The sequence below is a fragment of the Nicotiana sylvestris genome, chromosome 8 (genome assembly GCF_000393655.2).
Source record: "Nicotiana sylvestris chromosome 8, ASM39365v2, whole genome shotgun sequence".
In the NCBI taxonomy this organism is placed as follows: Eukaryota; Viridiplantae; Streptophyta; class Magnoliopsida; order Solanales; family Solanaceae; genus Nicotiana; species Nicotiana sylvestris.
This window is the reverse complement of record NC_091064.1, coordinates 217,669,469-217,688,457: the sequence shown is the minus strand read 5'-3', so window position 1 is coordinate 217,688,457 and position 18,989 is coordinate 217,669,469. Positions and strand designations below refer to the sequence as shown.

The 18,989-nt window shown below is 34.2% G+C and overlaps 1 protein-coding gene across 1 annotated transcript; it reads left to right on the top strand.

Annotated features, from left to right (window-relative positions):
- Positions 1 to 2,254: 2,254 nt before the first annotated feature.
- On the top strand, positions 2,255 to 5,690 carry LOC104222407 (1-aminocyclopropane-1-carboxylate synthase-like). The gene is made up of 4 exons (XM_009773641.2): positions 2,255 to 2,569; positions 2,675 to 2,806; positions 3,325 to 3,485; positions 4,518 to 5,690. Exons 1-4 carry the CDS (start codon positions 2,396 to 2,398, stop codon positions 5,503 to 5,505), a joined length of 1,455 nt encoding a protein of 484 aa, XP_009771943.1. The 5' UTR covers positions 2,255 to 2,395; the 3' UTR covers positions 5,506 to 5,690.
- Positions 5,691 to 18,989: the final 13,299 nt, after the last annotated feature.

Here is an 18,989-nt window from a genome sequence, read left to right as displayed (position 1 = left end):
CGAACTACATGTCTTTCCTCTCTTGTGTGTTTTGTTGGAAGGATCACATAGAATTGTTTTCTGTTCAAGAAGAAAGGAAGAAGACGTTGAAAGAGAAGTTACCAGGTTATGGGATCTAACTTCTTTTACTTATCCTTTCTAATTGGGTCGAGTCGGTCGATATGGAGCGAACCAAACACAATATCCAACAACATCTTTACCATTGTCCCCGAATGATTGCCACAATAACGTCCTAGGGCTTTCTTCATATGCAAAAATTCGGGAATACAAGTATGGTAAATAATTATAGCTGGATTCAGGAAAGAGTACAAGATTTAGGAAGAAGATTCGTTAATTAAATGAATCTAATACTATATATATTATGACACGAACCTGATAATTATTACGTGCATGTGAGTCTTCGTAATGATCTAATACGATATATGCTAGCTGTGCAGATTTACGAGCTCCACCGTGCAATTTGTTTGTATATTAATTATGCTTTGCATCTGGCCTACGCATTTAAAAAAAATATAAAAATGGAATAAAAATCATAGAAAAGAAATCTAACCTTCAATGAGAATATTGTTACGTTCATTTCCAATGGCAAAGATTCCAGGGCAGAATATACTTGTTAACATAATTTTAAATTATGAAAGTTTAATCATTTCTAGAAACAATCTACCTCTTATTTTCTAAATGTCTGTTAACAGAACGAAGCATCCTAGCTCATTGTCAGATTTCTATGTTTTGCCAAGAAACTACACTTAAATTAAAGAATTGAAGTTAGTAATGTCATTAGAAAACAAATACTATCCTTTTAAAAAGTTAAGAACACAAAAGAAATTAAACACACCTACGATTTCCTACTTTTTGTCTTTTAGGTCTAAAAAATGAACACATGATCCGACATGATGATTGTGATTAAACCTACAACGTAGTTTTTAAAGTTGCAACCAAACAGCCAAGTGTATATGTTATCCATTGGTTTGACATACAAAGCTCATACTCGCCGACATTTACTTGCATTAGAAAAATAATAGCCTTCCGCAATAATTCAATACGACATTGATTAGTTAAACAATTGAGTCATAAGTTACAAGCTAATTAAGTTCATAATACCATGCACATATTTCATAAGGTATAAAGTGTTGAACGAAGAAGTAGTTTGTTAGCAATTAAGTACGAGAACCGATTATGACACAGTGTTCAGCATTTGTAATGAGTCCGACTAATCCGAATTAACGACACACATGACCTATTAAAAGGGGAAGCACTCTCTACCAAAACTTTTTCAGTACTAGGGTTCTAAAAAAAGTTCTATCCATCCCACCATCAGAGGCGGATGCAGTGTGAAAGTTACGGGTTCAATTGAACCCATAACTTTCGACGCAGAATAGAAATTTATGTGTAAAAATTCATTAAAATTGCAAAAATAATAGATTTGAACCCATAACTTTAAATATATAATTGGTTCAATGTTAAAAATCTTAAAAATTGAACCCATAGAATTTAAATCCTGGATTCGCCTCTGCCCACCATGACCCTTACCCTTTAGTAATATAGCTAATTTAAATTCTAAGGGTTCAACATTTAAGGTTTTTAGCATTGAAACTATTATATTTTTAAAATTATGGTTTCATTTCTACTATTTCTCACAATTTTAATAGATTTTTATATAAATTTATGCCCCGCCTTGAAAGTTGTAGGTTCAAGTAATATTTCTCAGGATATGCACTTTTCAAGTAGAAATTTGAAGGAATAGGAGCCTATAAAACTCGATCACTTAAGGGGTCTTCAAGAAATTTTCAAAAGTCTGCAACAAACAATGAACTAGCATTAATGTTTAATTTTGTTATCTTGAAGATTTTTGTAGAAAATTTTTGACATTGGCAAGTTTCTTAAGAAAATATTTTAAGTGACATTCTAGTACACTTAGGGCGAACGTAGAAACTCACACGGACGAATTCAAAACTTTTCCTCAAATAATATATTTTTGTGTTAAAAAAACTAAGTACGTATTAATGTTGTTGACCTCTTATATATTTATCTGCGAGAGTTAGTGTTTGGTAGGAAGATTAGAAATTAAAGAGGGAATCTTAACAGTTCATAACTAGTGCGCTATTAGCACACACTTACGTACTAATCACCTACCGTATCTCAAGATTTTATTTCAAAATAAATACTCCTACGCGTGCGGTGTATACTGTATACTCACAAATACACAATATAATGTAGCACTGATAATTACGAGTATAAATAAGGGCATCACTTCCCACTTCATTGTTCATTCCAAAAATTACAGCACTTTCTACAGTCTAATATTCAAAGTGTCAAAACAGCTTCTTTTACAAAATTGGCCAGCACCCACTTCATTTTATTTATAATCTTTGATTTTCTCTACAACTTTCAGAAGATGGTGTTCATTTCAGGCAACCAAAAGCAGCAGCTTCTTTCAAAAATAGCCACAAATGATGGACATGGAGAAAACTCAGCTTATTTTGATGGTTGGAAGGCTTATGAAAATGATCCTTTTCATCTCTCTAACAATCCTAATGGAGTTATTCAGATGGGTCTTGCAGAAAATCAGGTAGGAGATAAAAATGATATATTCTCTGCTATTTTCTTGATAAAATGGCTAAAACTGAAAACTTTAGAGTTTTTGTTAATTTCTGTATTTTGATGTATTTTGCAGCTTTGCTTTGATTTAATCCAAGAATGGGTGGTCAATAACCCAAAAGCCTCCATTTGCACAACTGAAGGAGCTGAAGATTTCAAGGATATTGCTATTTTTCAAGACTATCATGGCTTGCCTGAGTTTAGACAGGTATGGTATTTTATTTTTCTAAAAAAAAAAAGAGCTTACAAATCCAAATTAGTAGTTGCTATTTATTTCTTGTTCATTAATTATATCGAAGGGGAGCTTTGGATCAACGGTAAAAGTTATGTCCGTTTGACCTGTAAGTCACGGGTTCGAGCTGTGGAAGCAGCCACCGACTCTTGCATTAGACAGTGACGGATCCAGAATTTTTAAATTATGGGTGCTCAATTATTTTTAATCTGAAAATTACTACTGAGAGTGAGTGTTTAATTAATATATTTGTATAGTTTACTAGTTTTTTCTATATAACTACAAAGTTTGGCTCCAAAAACAATGGGTGCTCAGGCACCCATAATCTATAATGGACATCCACAACTGTTAGAGTAGGCTGTTTACATTAGTGCGACCCTTTCCTAGACCTTGCGCCCACGCGAGATGCGTTATGTATCGATTGCCTTTTTTACATATTATATTTATTCAGTGTTCTAATTACCTTATGGAACATATATGAATCTTAATTTCAGGCAGTTGCAAGGTTTATGGAGAGAGTAAGAGGAGACAAAGTCACATTTGACCCAAATCGCATAGTTATGAGTGGAGGAGCAACTGGAGCTCATGAAATGTTGGCTTTTTGCTTGGCTGATCCTGGTGATGCATTTTTGGTTCCTACACCATATTATCCTGGGTAAGAAATTAAAACCTTATTTCTTTTAATTATTCCGTATTCGAAATTCACTATCCTGATTAATTTCAATTAATATAGCATAAAACCTTCTAAACATTATCACCATCCAATTAAGAAAGCCCCAAAAGAAAGAAAAATTTATTTTTAGAGTCCTTACTCCTTACCAACTCAAAATTTACTAATATTTTCTCTAATTAAGAAATTCCTATCTAATCTTTTTTCTTCTTTCATCAACTTGGGCGATCTTATCTTTTACAAATCACTATCATTAGTGTCTTCTCTTGACCTACATATTTTTAACTTATTTTGGGTGCTTGGACCTAGTTAAATTATTGTTGTGGGACATGAAATCAATTACTCATCAACACAAAATAGAGAAAGTAGGGTCCTCTAGTAACATTCGTCATAACTTCCTGGTACTAAGTGACGAAGACAAAAAACTCACAGATCATATACCCACTTTTGAATAATTAAGTTGTGTCATTATCAATTTATTTATCATTTTGCCCCATAAAGTCATTCATAATTCATTTTATTAGAAACAATACCGAATATAATGTCCTACGTCTGATCAGACATGTTTCATCGGTCATCTCAAGGACAACTAGGCCATGTTACAAAGCATAAAAAATGTTGCATGTTCTTTTAGTTTGCTTTTCAGCACAAAGGAACAAAGTAAAGGAAAAAAACAAAGAAGATGTTTCTTTAGCTATTGTCTATATATAGGATTAATTTAACTTCTACATGCGGACAATGTAAAAAAGTATTTACCTTATTAGCAGTGGCGGAGCTAGAATTTTCACTGAGGGGATCAAAATATAAAGAATTAAAACACACGAAGCTGCCAAGGGATGTCAACATGTAGTATATACATTAAAGAATTAAATTTACCTAGCTACACAGTACACTTTTCTGACAAAGGGGTGTCAGTATATGTGGCTCCACCACTGGTTATCAATATATTTTTACATAACGTAGCAGATAATCCGTCTTATTTGTGGTACTAAAGTAAAATTTCCATTTGTATTGCAGATTTGACAGAGATTTGAGGTGGAGAACTGGTGTACAACTATTTCCTGTTGTTTGTGACAGTTCTAATGATTTCAAAGTCACTAGAAAAGCCTTAGAATCTGCATATGAGAAAGCTCAAGAATCCAATATCAAAATAAAGGGTTTGCTTATAAACAATCCTTCAAATCCATTAGGCACTCTACTCGACCGGGACACGCTCAAAGACATAGTAAGTTTCGTTAATTCGAAAAACATCCATTTAGTATGCGATGAAATTTATGCTGCTACTGTCTTTAATAAGCCAAATTTCATCAGCATTTCCGAAATACTAGAGGAAAACGTTGGATTATGCAACCAAGATTTGGTACATATAGTTTATAGCTTGTCCAAGGATTTAGGATTTCCAGGATTCAGGGTCGGAATTGTTTACTCGTACAACAATACAGTAGTGAACATCGCTAGAAAAATGTCGAGCTTCGGGCTAGTTTCAACACAGACACAACATTTGATTGCATCAATGTTGTCTGATGAAATTTTCGTCGAAAAATTCATTGCTGAGAGTTCTGAAAGGCTTGGAATAAGGCAGGGGATGTTCTCTAAAGGACTAGCACAAGTTGGAATTAGTACATTGAAGAGTAACGCCGGTTTATTTTTTTGGATGGATTTAAGAAGGCTACTAAAAGATTCAACATTTGAAGCTGAGTTAGAACTGTGGAGAATTATTATCAATGAAGTGAAACTTAATGTTTCACCAGGTTGTTCTTTTCATTGTTCTGAACCAGGTTGGTTTAGGGTTTGTTTCGCGAATATGGACGATGAAACTATGAGAATTGCTATAAGAAGGATAAGGAATTTTGTGCTTCAAACAAAGGGAATTACTAATAAAGTTGCTGCATTCAAGAAACAATGCAGTAGGAGCAAACTTCAAATCAGCTTATCGTTTCGGAGATTGGATGATTTCAATTCCCCAGCTCATTCTCCAATGAATTCTCCTTTGGTCAGGACTTAAAAGAGAAAATGGCTTGTTGTTGTTGTTTGTTTAATAAGAGGAGAAAGAAGAATCCTCTGTTACAGTGATGAGTGATAGATTTTATATCTAAATTCAGTATTTGATTTCACAGTTCATTCCATTTTGTGCAGCTGATAAAGAAATTAAACAAATAAGTTTGGAGTAAGTTTTGTAATTTTTTATCATCTGAATTTTTCCTATTGATTACATCGATGCAAAATGTATCAAAATGGGATTCATTGTGGAATTTTTATCTGTTCTTGGATTTTTTGTATTCCTTCTTGAGAAAAGAAGGCTCAGAGTTGTAATCAGAACATTTACTTGCTTATATATCTATGAGGTATAACTACTACTAGTATTCTTGAAAATTTTATGTTTATTTCAATTTTAAACCAAAACACGCGTACTACATGCATTTTTTTTTTAAAACAAAAGAGCCATGGTGGGGGTTAGGCATAGACCCCAACCCATATATAATAAAAAAGGATAAGTATACCGAGGAGGACATAAACCTTAGCCTCCAACACATGAAGAAGAATGATACATATCACTCTTGTATGCATTTGACCAGAAAAAACTTGTCTAAGTTGGGAGGACTCCTCCATTACACTTTGTAGGCATTGAGTATTACATGATGAAACTACACAATGTTGCAAAAAAACCCAGTTTTATCTAGTAATAACATCATTAATAACAAAATAATTCTTCCTTGGTCTATGTCTGAAATTGGGGAGGCCATCTTGATCAAGTCTCAATAATGAAGTTCTGACATGTTCAGGTAAATCAGAAACTTCCTCAAAAGTGATTTGATCCCTCATTCTTTCTCCAAGATTAGCTAGTCGATCCGCAGCCATGTTTCTCTCTCTAAAAATATGAACAAAACTGAAACTTACATTGCTTGAGAGCTCCACAATCTGATCTATGATATGCTTGATCTGCCAAGGTGGTTCATTTTGTTATTAATCAAATTTACTATCAACAGAGAATCAGATTCAACAATGACCTATGTTGCACGGACTCTCTAAAAATGTTGTCACACCCGTATCGGATCCTTCAAAAATGCACTACTTTTGGAGGATCCGACGCGCACCCGACACCATTTTTGTAGAGTCTGAACAACATAGACAATGACATTTAAGGTGCCCTTAGTAATACATTATTGCATGCCACTTAACATGGCTTTGACCTTAGGATATAGAACAGAAAAAGGTGTAAAGGGAGAGTATGAAGTACAGACTTAATAAGAACTTTACCTCCAATTAAAAGCAATCTTCCTTGCCATCCTGTTAGAAACCTTATTAACCATTTCGTTAAAATAAATAACTTTATTTCTCCCTACATAAATAGGACAACCCAAATACTGCATTGAAAACTGACAATATAAGGAGTCAGTGATGTTCTTGAATTCATTGATTTCATCCTCAGTGAACCTGGCAGAAACATAAAAGCCAGACTTCTGCTTATTGACCATCTGTCCAGATACAACCTCATATGCTTCCAGTTTTGACATCATTAACTTCAGAAAATATGAATCCCCAAATGAGAAAAGAATTGTATCATCTGCATAACACAAGTGTGTTATCCTAAGACTCTTCCTGTCAACTGAAAAAAGTATAAAACCATGCTCTGGTAAATTATCCATCAACTTAGATAGAAGTTCAACACCAATCACAAGCAAGGAAGGGGAAAGAGGATACCTTGTTTTATACCCCTGCTTGATTTGAAGAAACCTTTCTTGGAACCATTCAGGTTGATCTATCTATCAGAGAACCCCGTCTGCCTCAAGACTCGGCACAAATAATTTCAATCAACTCTGTCATAAACTTTAGCCATGTCGAGTTTCAAGACTATATTGCCATTTTACGGTGATTGATTAATGTTGTGGACCATGTCTTGTGTGAGAATAATATTCTTGTGTGAGAATAATATTCTCAGTTATCGATCTTCCCTTGATAAATCCAGTTTGACATGGAGATACCAACTTCTGCATTAGTGGACGACCAAGACGATGATTCATGAGCTTTGAAATGATTTTGCAGGAGAAGTTACTAAGACTGATTAGTCTTAGTTCATTAAACTCCTATGGACATTCTACTTTAGGTTACATGACTAGGCATGTGTAGTGGTGGCAAATGGGCAGATTGGGTCAGATTTGGGCGGGTTAAAAATGAGTTGGATTGCAACCTCCTATATTAATACGGGTAAAATACGGGTTGGGTAAAATTTAGGTTGGGTAAAAAATGGGCATGATCCATTTTATCCATTTTGTGTTATGCAGCAGCAGATCAATCATCAATTTTCTGATGTTGCACTAATCATTAATTTATATTTTTTACGGAATGTCACTCGCACATCCGTCTATGCGTTGCCCCATTAAACAAATCCGAGTCTCGTTTTCTTTTTGATCTAATATGTAACATCACATATTTCTAATTTTAAATACATGATATAAAACTTTAACATTGCCTCACATTTTGACTTTCTTCAAACTTTATCATACCCTTAATCTGTAAAACAAGGAACAGATTGTCGTTACAAAGTGAAAAAAAATACAAAGTCACTCAAATATTATAGTGAATAAAGTAGTTTTAGATTAAACAAAGTACTGCCACAAAAAGCTAACCTAACTAATCTGGCAACTAAACATGGCCTTACAAAGCCGGAGCTCCTGGCAATAACCAACATTACTGGTAGCTCAATTCTCTTGATCGTCGAACTAACCATAACTATTTCTACACAACTACCTATCAATGTGAACCAAGTTTATCAAGACACGGCTGAAGGTCGACCGCGATTTCATCCTCATCGGTGTCTGATTCATTGCAATCTTACAAAAACAAACAATAAAAGGTAAAATTAATTTATAGGAACACTATTACAAAAGAACAAAACAAAATAGTAATATAAATATAATGATTTACCTTCTTGTTCGCAAAGCCAATCTATAGTACACAACTTTGCCTCTGCATTTGCAAGTAAAATAGAGCTTTGAAACTTTTCAATAATACGACCTTCAATGCTAAAGGTAGACTCTGAGGCAACAGTAGTAATAGGTATACTCAAGACATCTCGTGCCATCAATGAGAGTTCTGGAAACCTTAGTCTATTTTCCTTCCAAAGGGCAAGTACATCCAAATCTAGATTTGCTTTACGATCAAGATTAGGCTCCTCCATGTACAAATCTAATTGTGTTTTATCTCTACCAGCTCCAACTGGTTCTCAAACACATAAAACTCCTCAAACTCATCCCTTGCTTCATTAGTACATCTACCATAAACATGCTCCCCGGATAAGGAAATTGAGGTCGAAGGTACCAAGTATTCTTTAAACAATAATTGCAAATGATCTTCAACGGCTTTTACCTTCGCATCGGCAGTCACAAGATCAATTTTGTGTAAGCATAAACTTTAATTGCATACCAGGATCTTGAACATGATAATCTTACACAAAATCGTTACAGAAAACATACCTGAAGCGGAATCCGTTATCTTGAAGCGGAAGCGTTAATTGAAATTGATTTCTCGCCCCTTGCCCTAGCTTTCATTACTGCCGACTTTAGTGATGGAGGAGAGAATAAAATGCGGTAACCCTAATGGGTGGAGAGAGTACCAATTTATTGAGGTTTTTATTTAATCTGGTACGTCCATCAAGTAACCGATCGGACAGATAAGATTTGCTCATCAATTAAATATTAATTATGGGCCTGATCTTATTGGGCCACCAATAAATTAACATAAAAAAATCTTACATTCTCCCACTTGGCCCAATAATCACATAATATTAATATTTAATATATGAACATTAGTTGCGCATAAACAAATTTCTTCTATAATGTCCATCATAAATACCATAATACGATAAACTACTAAATGTGAGTTATGGCAGTTATATATAATTTGTCTACATACTCCCTTCCATATACTACAACATTAGCAACTCATTGTATCAGGTCCATAAGCTATAAAATATTATGGTCCACAATAATGTCTCATTGAGACTTATCCTATAACATCTCAAAACAATAATGCGTACACCATTATGAGAAACAGAAAATCACTAATGTATATCAGAAACATATAAATGAGCTCAGAGTGTCGAAACATCACAAATACATCAATCATAAATACAACCAAGACCCATTCTATGTACATGTTCTTTAAATATCTTTGGCTGTAAACCTTTCGTTAACGGATCTGCAATCATGAGATCAATTCTAATATGCTCAAGTGACACTCTTTGTTTCTGAACTTCCTCCTTGACGGTAAAGTACTTTAATTCTATATGTTTGACACCTTTGGAGTTCTTATCGTTCTTGGAGAAGAATACTGCTGCAGAATTATCACAGTAAATTTTCAGTGGCCTGGTAATGGTGTCGACAACCCCAAGTCCTGAAATAAAGTTTCGCAGCCATAATGCATGAATTGTGGCTTCAAAACATGCCACAAATTCTGCCTCCATCGTGGATGTAGCAATGACAGACTGTTTGGCACTCTTCCATGATATTGCTCCTTCAGCTAATTGGAACAAATAACCAAACGTGGATTTTCTAGTATCAATACATCCAGCGAAATATGAATCCGAGTATCCAACAACTTCCAAATGCTTGGATCTTCTATACATGAGCATATAATCTTTCGTTCCTTTCAGGTACCTCAAAACTTTGTTTGCAGCTTCCAATGATCAATTCCTGGGTTACTCTGATATCTTCCCAACATTCCAACAACAAAACTAATATCCGTTCTTGTGCAAGTTTGGGCATACATCAGACTACCAACAATAGAAGAGTAAGGAATTGATTCCATTTCTTTTCGCTCTACATCATTCTTAGGACCTTGCGTGAGACTAAATTTGTCCCCTTTTTGAATTGGAACAATTCCTGCTGAACAATTGTTCATGTTAAATCTCTCTAGAATTCTTTCGATATAGCCTTTCTGAGACAATCCCAATAATCCTTGTGATCTATCACTGAATATTTCTATTCCTATCATATAGGATGCCTCACCCATATCTTTCATTTCAAAATTCTTAGAGAGAAAATCTTTAGTCTCATGCAATATGCCTAAATCATTAGCAGCAAGTAGAATATCATCAACATATAGGACTAAAAATATAAACTTGCTCGCACTGATCTTTTGGTATATACACTGATCAATGGTATTTTCCACAAATCCAAAAGATGTTATGGTATCATTAAACTTTATATACCATTGTCGTGAGGCTTGTTTAAGTCCATAGATTGACTTCTTCAGTGTACACACCATTTGACCTTTTCCTTTAGTTTCGAAAGCCTCTGGTTGGTCCAAGTACACTTACTCCTCGAGATCTCTATTAAGAAAGGCAAATTTCATATCCATTTGATGTAACTCTAAATCATAATGAGCCACCAAAGCCATAATAATTTTTAACGAGTCTTTCTTTGAGACCGGTGAAAAAGTCTCTTTATAATCAATGCCTCCTTTCTGAGTATAACCCTTGGCAACAAGTCTGGCTTTGTATCTCTCAATATTGCCATTTGAATCGCGTTTAGTCTTAAAGACCCATCTACACCCGATTCTTTTAGAACTTTCTGGCAATTCAACAAGATCTTAGACTTTATTGTATTCCATGGATTTTAACTCTTCCTTCATGGCATCAATTCATTTGTCAGACTCATTACTTTCTATGGCTTGTGAAAATGAAACCGGATCCTTATTAAGACCAATGTCAAAATCTGACTCTTGCAAATAAACCACATTATCATCCGAAATAGCCGATTTTTTAACTCTTTGAGATTTTCTTAATGGCATTTCTTGTGGTTCATTTGTGTCAGATATTTGTGAGTTAGTTTCTTCATGAAGTGTTTCATCCAAATATTGCTCGGTGTTGTCAAAGTGTTCTTCAACAACTGGAACAATATTTGGTATTTGTGTGGAAGTAGGCACATTTCTGGGTAATAAAATATTGACCCTCACTTCTTTAATTTCCACACTTTGCTTTTCAACACTCCTACTAACCTCACCATTCTCAATGAATCTTGCATTACCGGTTTCAACAATTCTCGAACTATGGTTTGGACAATAAAACACATACCCTTTAGATTTCTCTAGGTAACCAATAAAGTAACCACTTACTGTTCGAGAATCTAATTTCTTTTCTTGTGGATTATAGACTCTAGCTTCCGCTGGGCAACCCCAAACATGCAAGTGCCTTATACTAGGTTTCCTTCCTGTCCACAGTTCAGAAAGAGTCTTTGGAACTGCTTTACTAGGAACCCTGTTTAATAAAAATACAGTGGTTTTAAGAGCATACATCCACAATGATTTGGGTAATGAGGAATTACTTATCATGCTCCGAACCATATCCATAAATGTTATATTACGCCTTTCTGCAACACCATTTTGTTGAGGTGTTCCTGGCATAGTATACTGTGCACATATGCCACATTCCTCGAGGAACTTTGCAAATGGGCCTGGACATTGTCCTGACTCATTATATTTTCCATAATATTCACCACCTCTATCTGACCTAATAATTTTCACTTTTTTATCTAATTACCTCTCAACCTCATTAACAAACACCTTGAGAGCATCTGCTGCTTGAGATTTTTCTTTCAGCAAATAGATGTATCCATAACGTGAAAAATCATCGATAAAAGTGATAAAATGTTTCTCTCCACCAAAAGATGGAACATCAAAGGGTCCACAAATACCGGTGTGTATAATTTCAAGAAGCTGGATGCTTCTTGTGGCACCTTTCTTACTATGTTTGGTTTGCTTTCCCTTAATACAATCCAAACATATAGTAAGATCAGTAAAATTTAGATTCAGAAGAATCTATTTCTTTACTAATCTCTCTAACCTTTCTTTGGATATATGACCCAAACATCTATGCCACAAGTAAGCAGAACTTTCATCTAGTGAACTACGTTTAATTCTAACATTATGTTGAACATTAAGAAGGGATTCAGAAAAATCAATATCGAGTTTCAATTTATATAAACCATCACTAAGAAAACCAGAACCATAAAAAATAGCATTTTTATATAAATTGAAACATCCATTTTCAAACTTTAAATCAAATCCAGAAACATCAAGTCTTGAAAGAGAAATCAAATTCCTAGAAACTGAAGGTACATAAAGAGTCTGTAATAGATCAAGATGACGTCCAGTCTCCATGATCAAACAATAAGTCCCTATGCCTTCAATTGGAGCCTTCATACGATTTCCTATGAACAAGAAATCCTTATTTGGATTTGTAGTTTGGATTGTAAGGAATCCCTACAACGTAGTAGATACATGAGCAGTTGCACCAGAATCAAGCCACCAAGTATTATTAGGAACTTCTACTAAATTTGATTCGAAACATACAAAATCACTAATTGTACCTTTCTTTTCGAATCAAGCTTTACGTTTCAGGCAATCTTTCTGATAGTGTCCTTCCTTATTACAGAAACAACACATATTTGCCTTATGCTCCTTGTTAGCATCCTGTTGAGCTTTAGCAGGTGCTTTCTTCTTCTTGAACTTGTTGGCCTTCACTTTAAGTCTTTTACCAGCTCCTTGACCCATGAGGTTAATTGAATGACTCCCTTGTTTCTTAAGTCTTGACTCCTCCTGAGTAAGCATACTGGACAATTCACTAACATTCCACTTATCCTTAATAGTGTTATAGTTAATTTGAAAAGGTCCATACTCAGGAGGTAACGAGTTCAGAATAAACTGAACCAAGAAGGAGTCATCCACTTTCATCTCCAAGGTCTGAAGTCTTGCTGCAATATTAGTCATCTCGATGATATGGTTTTGCATACTACGTGACCCATCAAACTTCATGGTCGTGAGTTTAGCCATTAGTGTACCAGCGAGAGACTTATCTGCAGAACGAAAACGTTCATCCACAAATTTCAGGTATTCCCTGGCACTTTCTGTTTGTGGAATAGTACTCTTAATGTTGTTGGCAATATTCATTCTCATAAACATAAGGCTTAGCCTGTTAGAGCGTTCCCATGCTTTATAGAAAGACTTCTCATCCGCACTGCTCAAATCAGTAATGGTCGGGGGATTATCATTCAGCAGAGCCAAGTCAAGATCCATCACACCTAAGTGGAACTGGACTTGTTCACGCCATTCAGAGAAGTTCAATCCATTGAACACAGTAACAGATGAAGCAAGTGAATGAAAAGGAATAACTGCAAAATAGATAATACATGCTCACAAATAAATATGGATTCAACAAAATAGTTAAAGCATATCGCAATTCACCTTTGGGTAAATACTACGACACACTATCATAATTTAAATGTCATTTAGTCTTAATAGGTAATTAAATATTTTTAACCAAATATATATGCCATCTTTGGACAGACAATATATATTTGACTAAGAATATTAATTTACCTCATCATATTCACTATTCATAGAATAATTGATTCACCTTTTGGTAAATCCTTAAGTTCTAGCAATAGTGAAAATTAATTTATCCACTAATTTTTTAAATATAGACATTTCATTAATTTCATGGATAAACTATAATTTTATGTATACATATTTTCATAAACAAACTAGTTTAGCCACTTTGGTGGCTAACAAACTATGTAATATAAGTGCACACACAAAATAGAGATCATAAGATTTTATGCATATGAATACTTTAAACAATCTAGTTTGGTCAGTTTGGTGACAAACAAACTATATACACATTAATCACATACATAAAATAAAAATAATAAATGAGTTTATCAATTTAATAACTAAATACATCATATGGCCCGAAACAAGAAATACTTTATTGCCCAGAATAACTTAACAATAAGCTAAAACATAAAGGCAATTTGATTGGACAAAATGTTAACAAACTTAAGTGATCCAACTTAACGTCATAATCCAATGAAATTCATTAATATATTGAAAGCCTTTGTGTACCGTTACGAGATTTTAGGGTAATCTGATCCCACAGGTTTGCATTCCCAGTACAAATATTAATTACTTACTTTGTTCATTGGTCAATTATCCTTAATTGTGTAGTACTACTTTATGGGTGCCTTATTAATTTTGATGTCAGAGGAAACCTAAGGAAAATATAATCACATAGCCGCCAGAAACTTAAGACAAGGAATAACTTAGTGTCTATTGCTAATTAAACTGTAATCCACAATCTTCATCATCTTTTTCTAATTTAAACATCAAATATCTATTAAAACCAATCAAAGGTACTTACAAGACACGAAGAGTGAAATACAGAGATAAAACCAATTAATTTGATGATCCATAAAAGACGATTTGTCTATGAACAGAAACATCACATATATCATTAAATTATGTGAAGTTCTAATTTTAACAATATGACACTTTTGTAACAACAACACAATTAGAGATATATAATTTCTGTTACGAAGATTATGAGTTCAAACAATCCAGGCTCATGATACCACATGCAAGTATAAACTTTATTTGCATACCAGAATCTTGAACATGATAATCTTACACAAAATCGTTACAGAAAACATACCTGAAGCGGAATCCGTTATCTTGAAGCGGAAGCGTTAATTGAAATTGATTTCTCGCCCTTTGCCCTAGCTTTCGTTACCGCCGACTTTAGTGATGGAGGAGAGAATAAAATGCGGTAACCCTAATGGGTGGGGAGAGGACCAATTTATTGAGGTTTTTATTTAATCTGGTACGTCCATCAAGTAACCGATCGAACGGATGAGATTTGCTCATCAATTAAATATTAATTGTGGGCCTGATCTTATTAGGCCACCAATAAATTAACATAAGAAAATCTTACATTTTGGAGAAGCAAAATTTCATAAACTTCATTTTATATCAAGGATCAAGGATAATGGCAAGTGATAAGATCTTACTATAAGACCTCCAATATTTTTTGAACTTCATTAACATTAATGTAGCCATGTCATTCAAAACTAAGTCACTACTATTTCTTTCTTCCTCTAACAACATTTGAATTTTCCATACATTAGGTAGATACAAATTGGCGGTTGGATATTTGCTTCCTGAAAATAATGTAGTGATATCATAAAATGGCTTCAAAAACTTAGCAACTGTCTCTACCCTTTTCCATTCCTCCTCAGAAAGAGCATATTTAAAATCAGTATCAACTAACTTATATTTAATATAAGCTTGTTGATAGAGGAGAGCACTTTCAAGCATTTGAAAAGTAGAATTCCACCGAATAGTCATATCTTGGCGAAGCTTCTTTGAACATGGTAGCCCAAGATTCTTAATGCATTCCACGAACTTCAAAATTCTTCCTTCCGAATGTTTAATATGCTTAACACCTTCTTGTCGCGCCTCCTTTTTTCTCGCGGAGTCCGGGTTTTGACATTCATTGGGAACAACTCGTTTCCTTTTGGGAATTGGGTATTTGAAGAGTCGCCACCTAACAGATTAAGGTGAGTTAGGGCACCTAGAGCAATTAACTCATACAACTAGTTTGCATTACCAGAGATTAGAGTAAGGGCTCGAAATAACCTTGAGGTGAAGGTGTTAGGCACCCCTCGAGGTCCACAACGGTGGGTCCCGACCGAACTCAATTATGTTAATTAGTTATTTAATGAGTAAGCAGTCTAAGCACACATTTGTAAATAAAGGAAGTTTAGACAATTTAAGCACATATATGTAAATAAAATAAGTTTAGACAGTTTAAGCACATATGTGTAAGTAAAGGAAGGGAAGTCCTAAATTGGTTAGCCTATAGGATCAATATGTACAATGCCCGGTAATCTTCCTCAACTAGAGGGGCTACACGTGACATTAGCGCACAGGTCATCAAATCCTTTTACTACCCATTAACCCCCCCTTAGCGGTTATATAAGCAATTTTTAATTAACGACTGTCACACCTCCTTTTTGCGCGCCCGCCTCGAAGGGTAAAATGCGCGAGGGGAGTTTTTCCAATTTAAGTGACAATATTCGAAATGGGATTATTTATTTAATTCAGAGTCGCCACTTGGGAAAGGTTTGGCTTTTGGTGTCCCATGTCACCGGTTTATCTTGAATCCCAAATCGAGGAAATTTTCGACTTTCCAAATGAAGTCTGCGAACCAGAAATTCTAAGTAAGGAATTCTGTTGACCCGAGGGAAGGTGTTAGGCACCCTCGAATCCCGTGGTTCTAGCACGGTCGCTTAAATTGTTATAATGGCTAAATATCTGATTTAAATACATGTTGTGACTTATGTGCTTTTATTAAGTTTAAACCGCTTTTATTATTATCATTTATTTTTTATAGAATTGCAACGTCGTGAAAATGCATCTCGAACCACGTCACAATCAATGCACCCGTAGTTGTTAACACATTTCGACTCCGTTGAGATTTGAATTTGGGTCACATAAATGCGCACCCGAATTTAAGAATGTAATTTAATTAAGTCGCGCCTAAAAAGTCTAACGCGTTATTATCTTTGGGGAAGGCAGTGGAATTCACTAAACAGTCCATCCCAAATTCTAAGTATTTATTATGACCAATTATTGAGGGCCCCGCAATTTGCCTTTTTATTCGGCGAGGCTCGTCTCATTTTATGAAAGGATAAACCTACAATGACTACATTTTTCTATTATGTCTCTATAAAATGAAAGAGAAAATGTCTTAATTTATTTACATGCTTGAGTTGTTATAGTTGGGTTTCGAATATGATTCATAAATTCTGAAAATGATACAAGCGGGGCAGTCTGTCGCCAATGCGGCCCCAGGCCCAACGTGTATGACATAAAACTAGATCTGGGCCGTTTTATTCACATGTTACTACCTAGTTACATTATACTAGGCATTTCTCAGTTTGTCAAATTTAAAAACTTAGCAATCTAATTTTAATCCTAAACCATTTACATACTGAAATTAACCAATATTATTTAACTAAACAATATTCCTACAAGTTCCGAAATGGTCTATTCGTTTGTTTTTTAGCTAGACGGAGTTACTACACCATTCATTTATTTTTAGGCAATATATATAGATAGTTCATCCGTTAAGCTATCGTCAGATGTTCCACTATATATATTAAATAGCTACATGATTCTGATTTTTGTAAGCTAAATAATTTATATATACAAATAAAATTCAGAATATAATTAAAATAAATTTAGAACTTCAACTCTTCATTTTCGTATTCATGCTTCCTGTTTCAGTTTACAATAATCAGCGTGTCAGTTGTGTACCTGATATTGGAAGCAAAAGAAAAGGGAGATCAGCAGAAATTCAATAGCATACAACAACAACAACCCCAACAACCAGTAACAACCAGCAACGAGAAACTTAGTGACAGATTTTAAAATCAAGACAAAAATCCAGAAACACCAACAACAATCAACGGACAGAAGCAAAGGGAATCTTTTCAGATTTTGAAAGACTAGTTAGTGTTTAACCCTTAATTTCTGAATCCGTATATCAGAATATTTGGATTGTATATCAGGTGTATACTATTCTTCTTTTGAATTTCCAGAATGTTTTTCTTTTTATTTTCTAAAGTCTTAGTATTTTTCGGAATTTCCTCTCTCTTAAAATTTTCTTCTGTATTCTGTCTCCCTTTTTTTTTGAATCTGATTCAAGTCCCTCTATTTATTTCTCATCCCAAACCCTTTTCAATTAATAAAACAATCACTTTCTCCTTACCAAACCCACTACTAGTTAAAAAATACAATTATTATTTATTTAAATAAACTTTTCTTGAGCCCCGCAATCCCACTATGTCTTGTTCCCCAGTTTTGATTAAACAAATACATTATTCCCCACCATTATGTCTTGTCCCCCATGCTTACATTAAACAAATACATTATTCCCCCCCCCCCATTATGTCTTGTCCCTCATGCCTACATTATTTTAATATTAACAAATTATTTAATTTTAATGGACAGAACACTCAAAATAGACATTTGTTCCGAATTTTAATTCCAAAAATACCCTTCCGACCTTACTGCAATTACTATTTTACCCCTGAACGTGCTGCAATTTACCAAACTACCCCATCAGCTATAACCAATTCACCTAATCAATCTCAACCAAAATATAGCCAATATGACCAATTTCTAAACAAATTCAACAACAAATCATATGAACACAGATGAATCATACAACTTCAAATTAATGGAAATAAATTAACCATATTGGGAACCAATCCTGGTTAACTTAGACCAAAAATGGATGAGCAAGGAAACAACAATATTAACAACACAATGCATGATTCAAACTAAATCAACAAATCAAAAACCAAAACAAACTCAAATTAAATTACTAGATGAACTTCAAACATGCATTAAAATCTATTTTAAACAACAAAACATGACGGATTCAAACAACAACAAAACGATTTAACAATTTCTGAAAAAATACATAACAACACATGAAACAAACTGAAGAAATAATTAATTAAACTTCAATTTGAATCTAACAACATTAACTAACAATTTCACATGAACAAACTGAAATATTAACAAAACAATGAACACAAACAAAACAAACATTTCCCGATTTTAGATTTGAGAATATCAAAACAA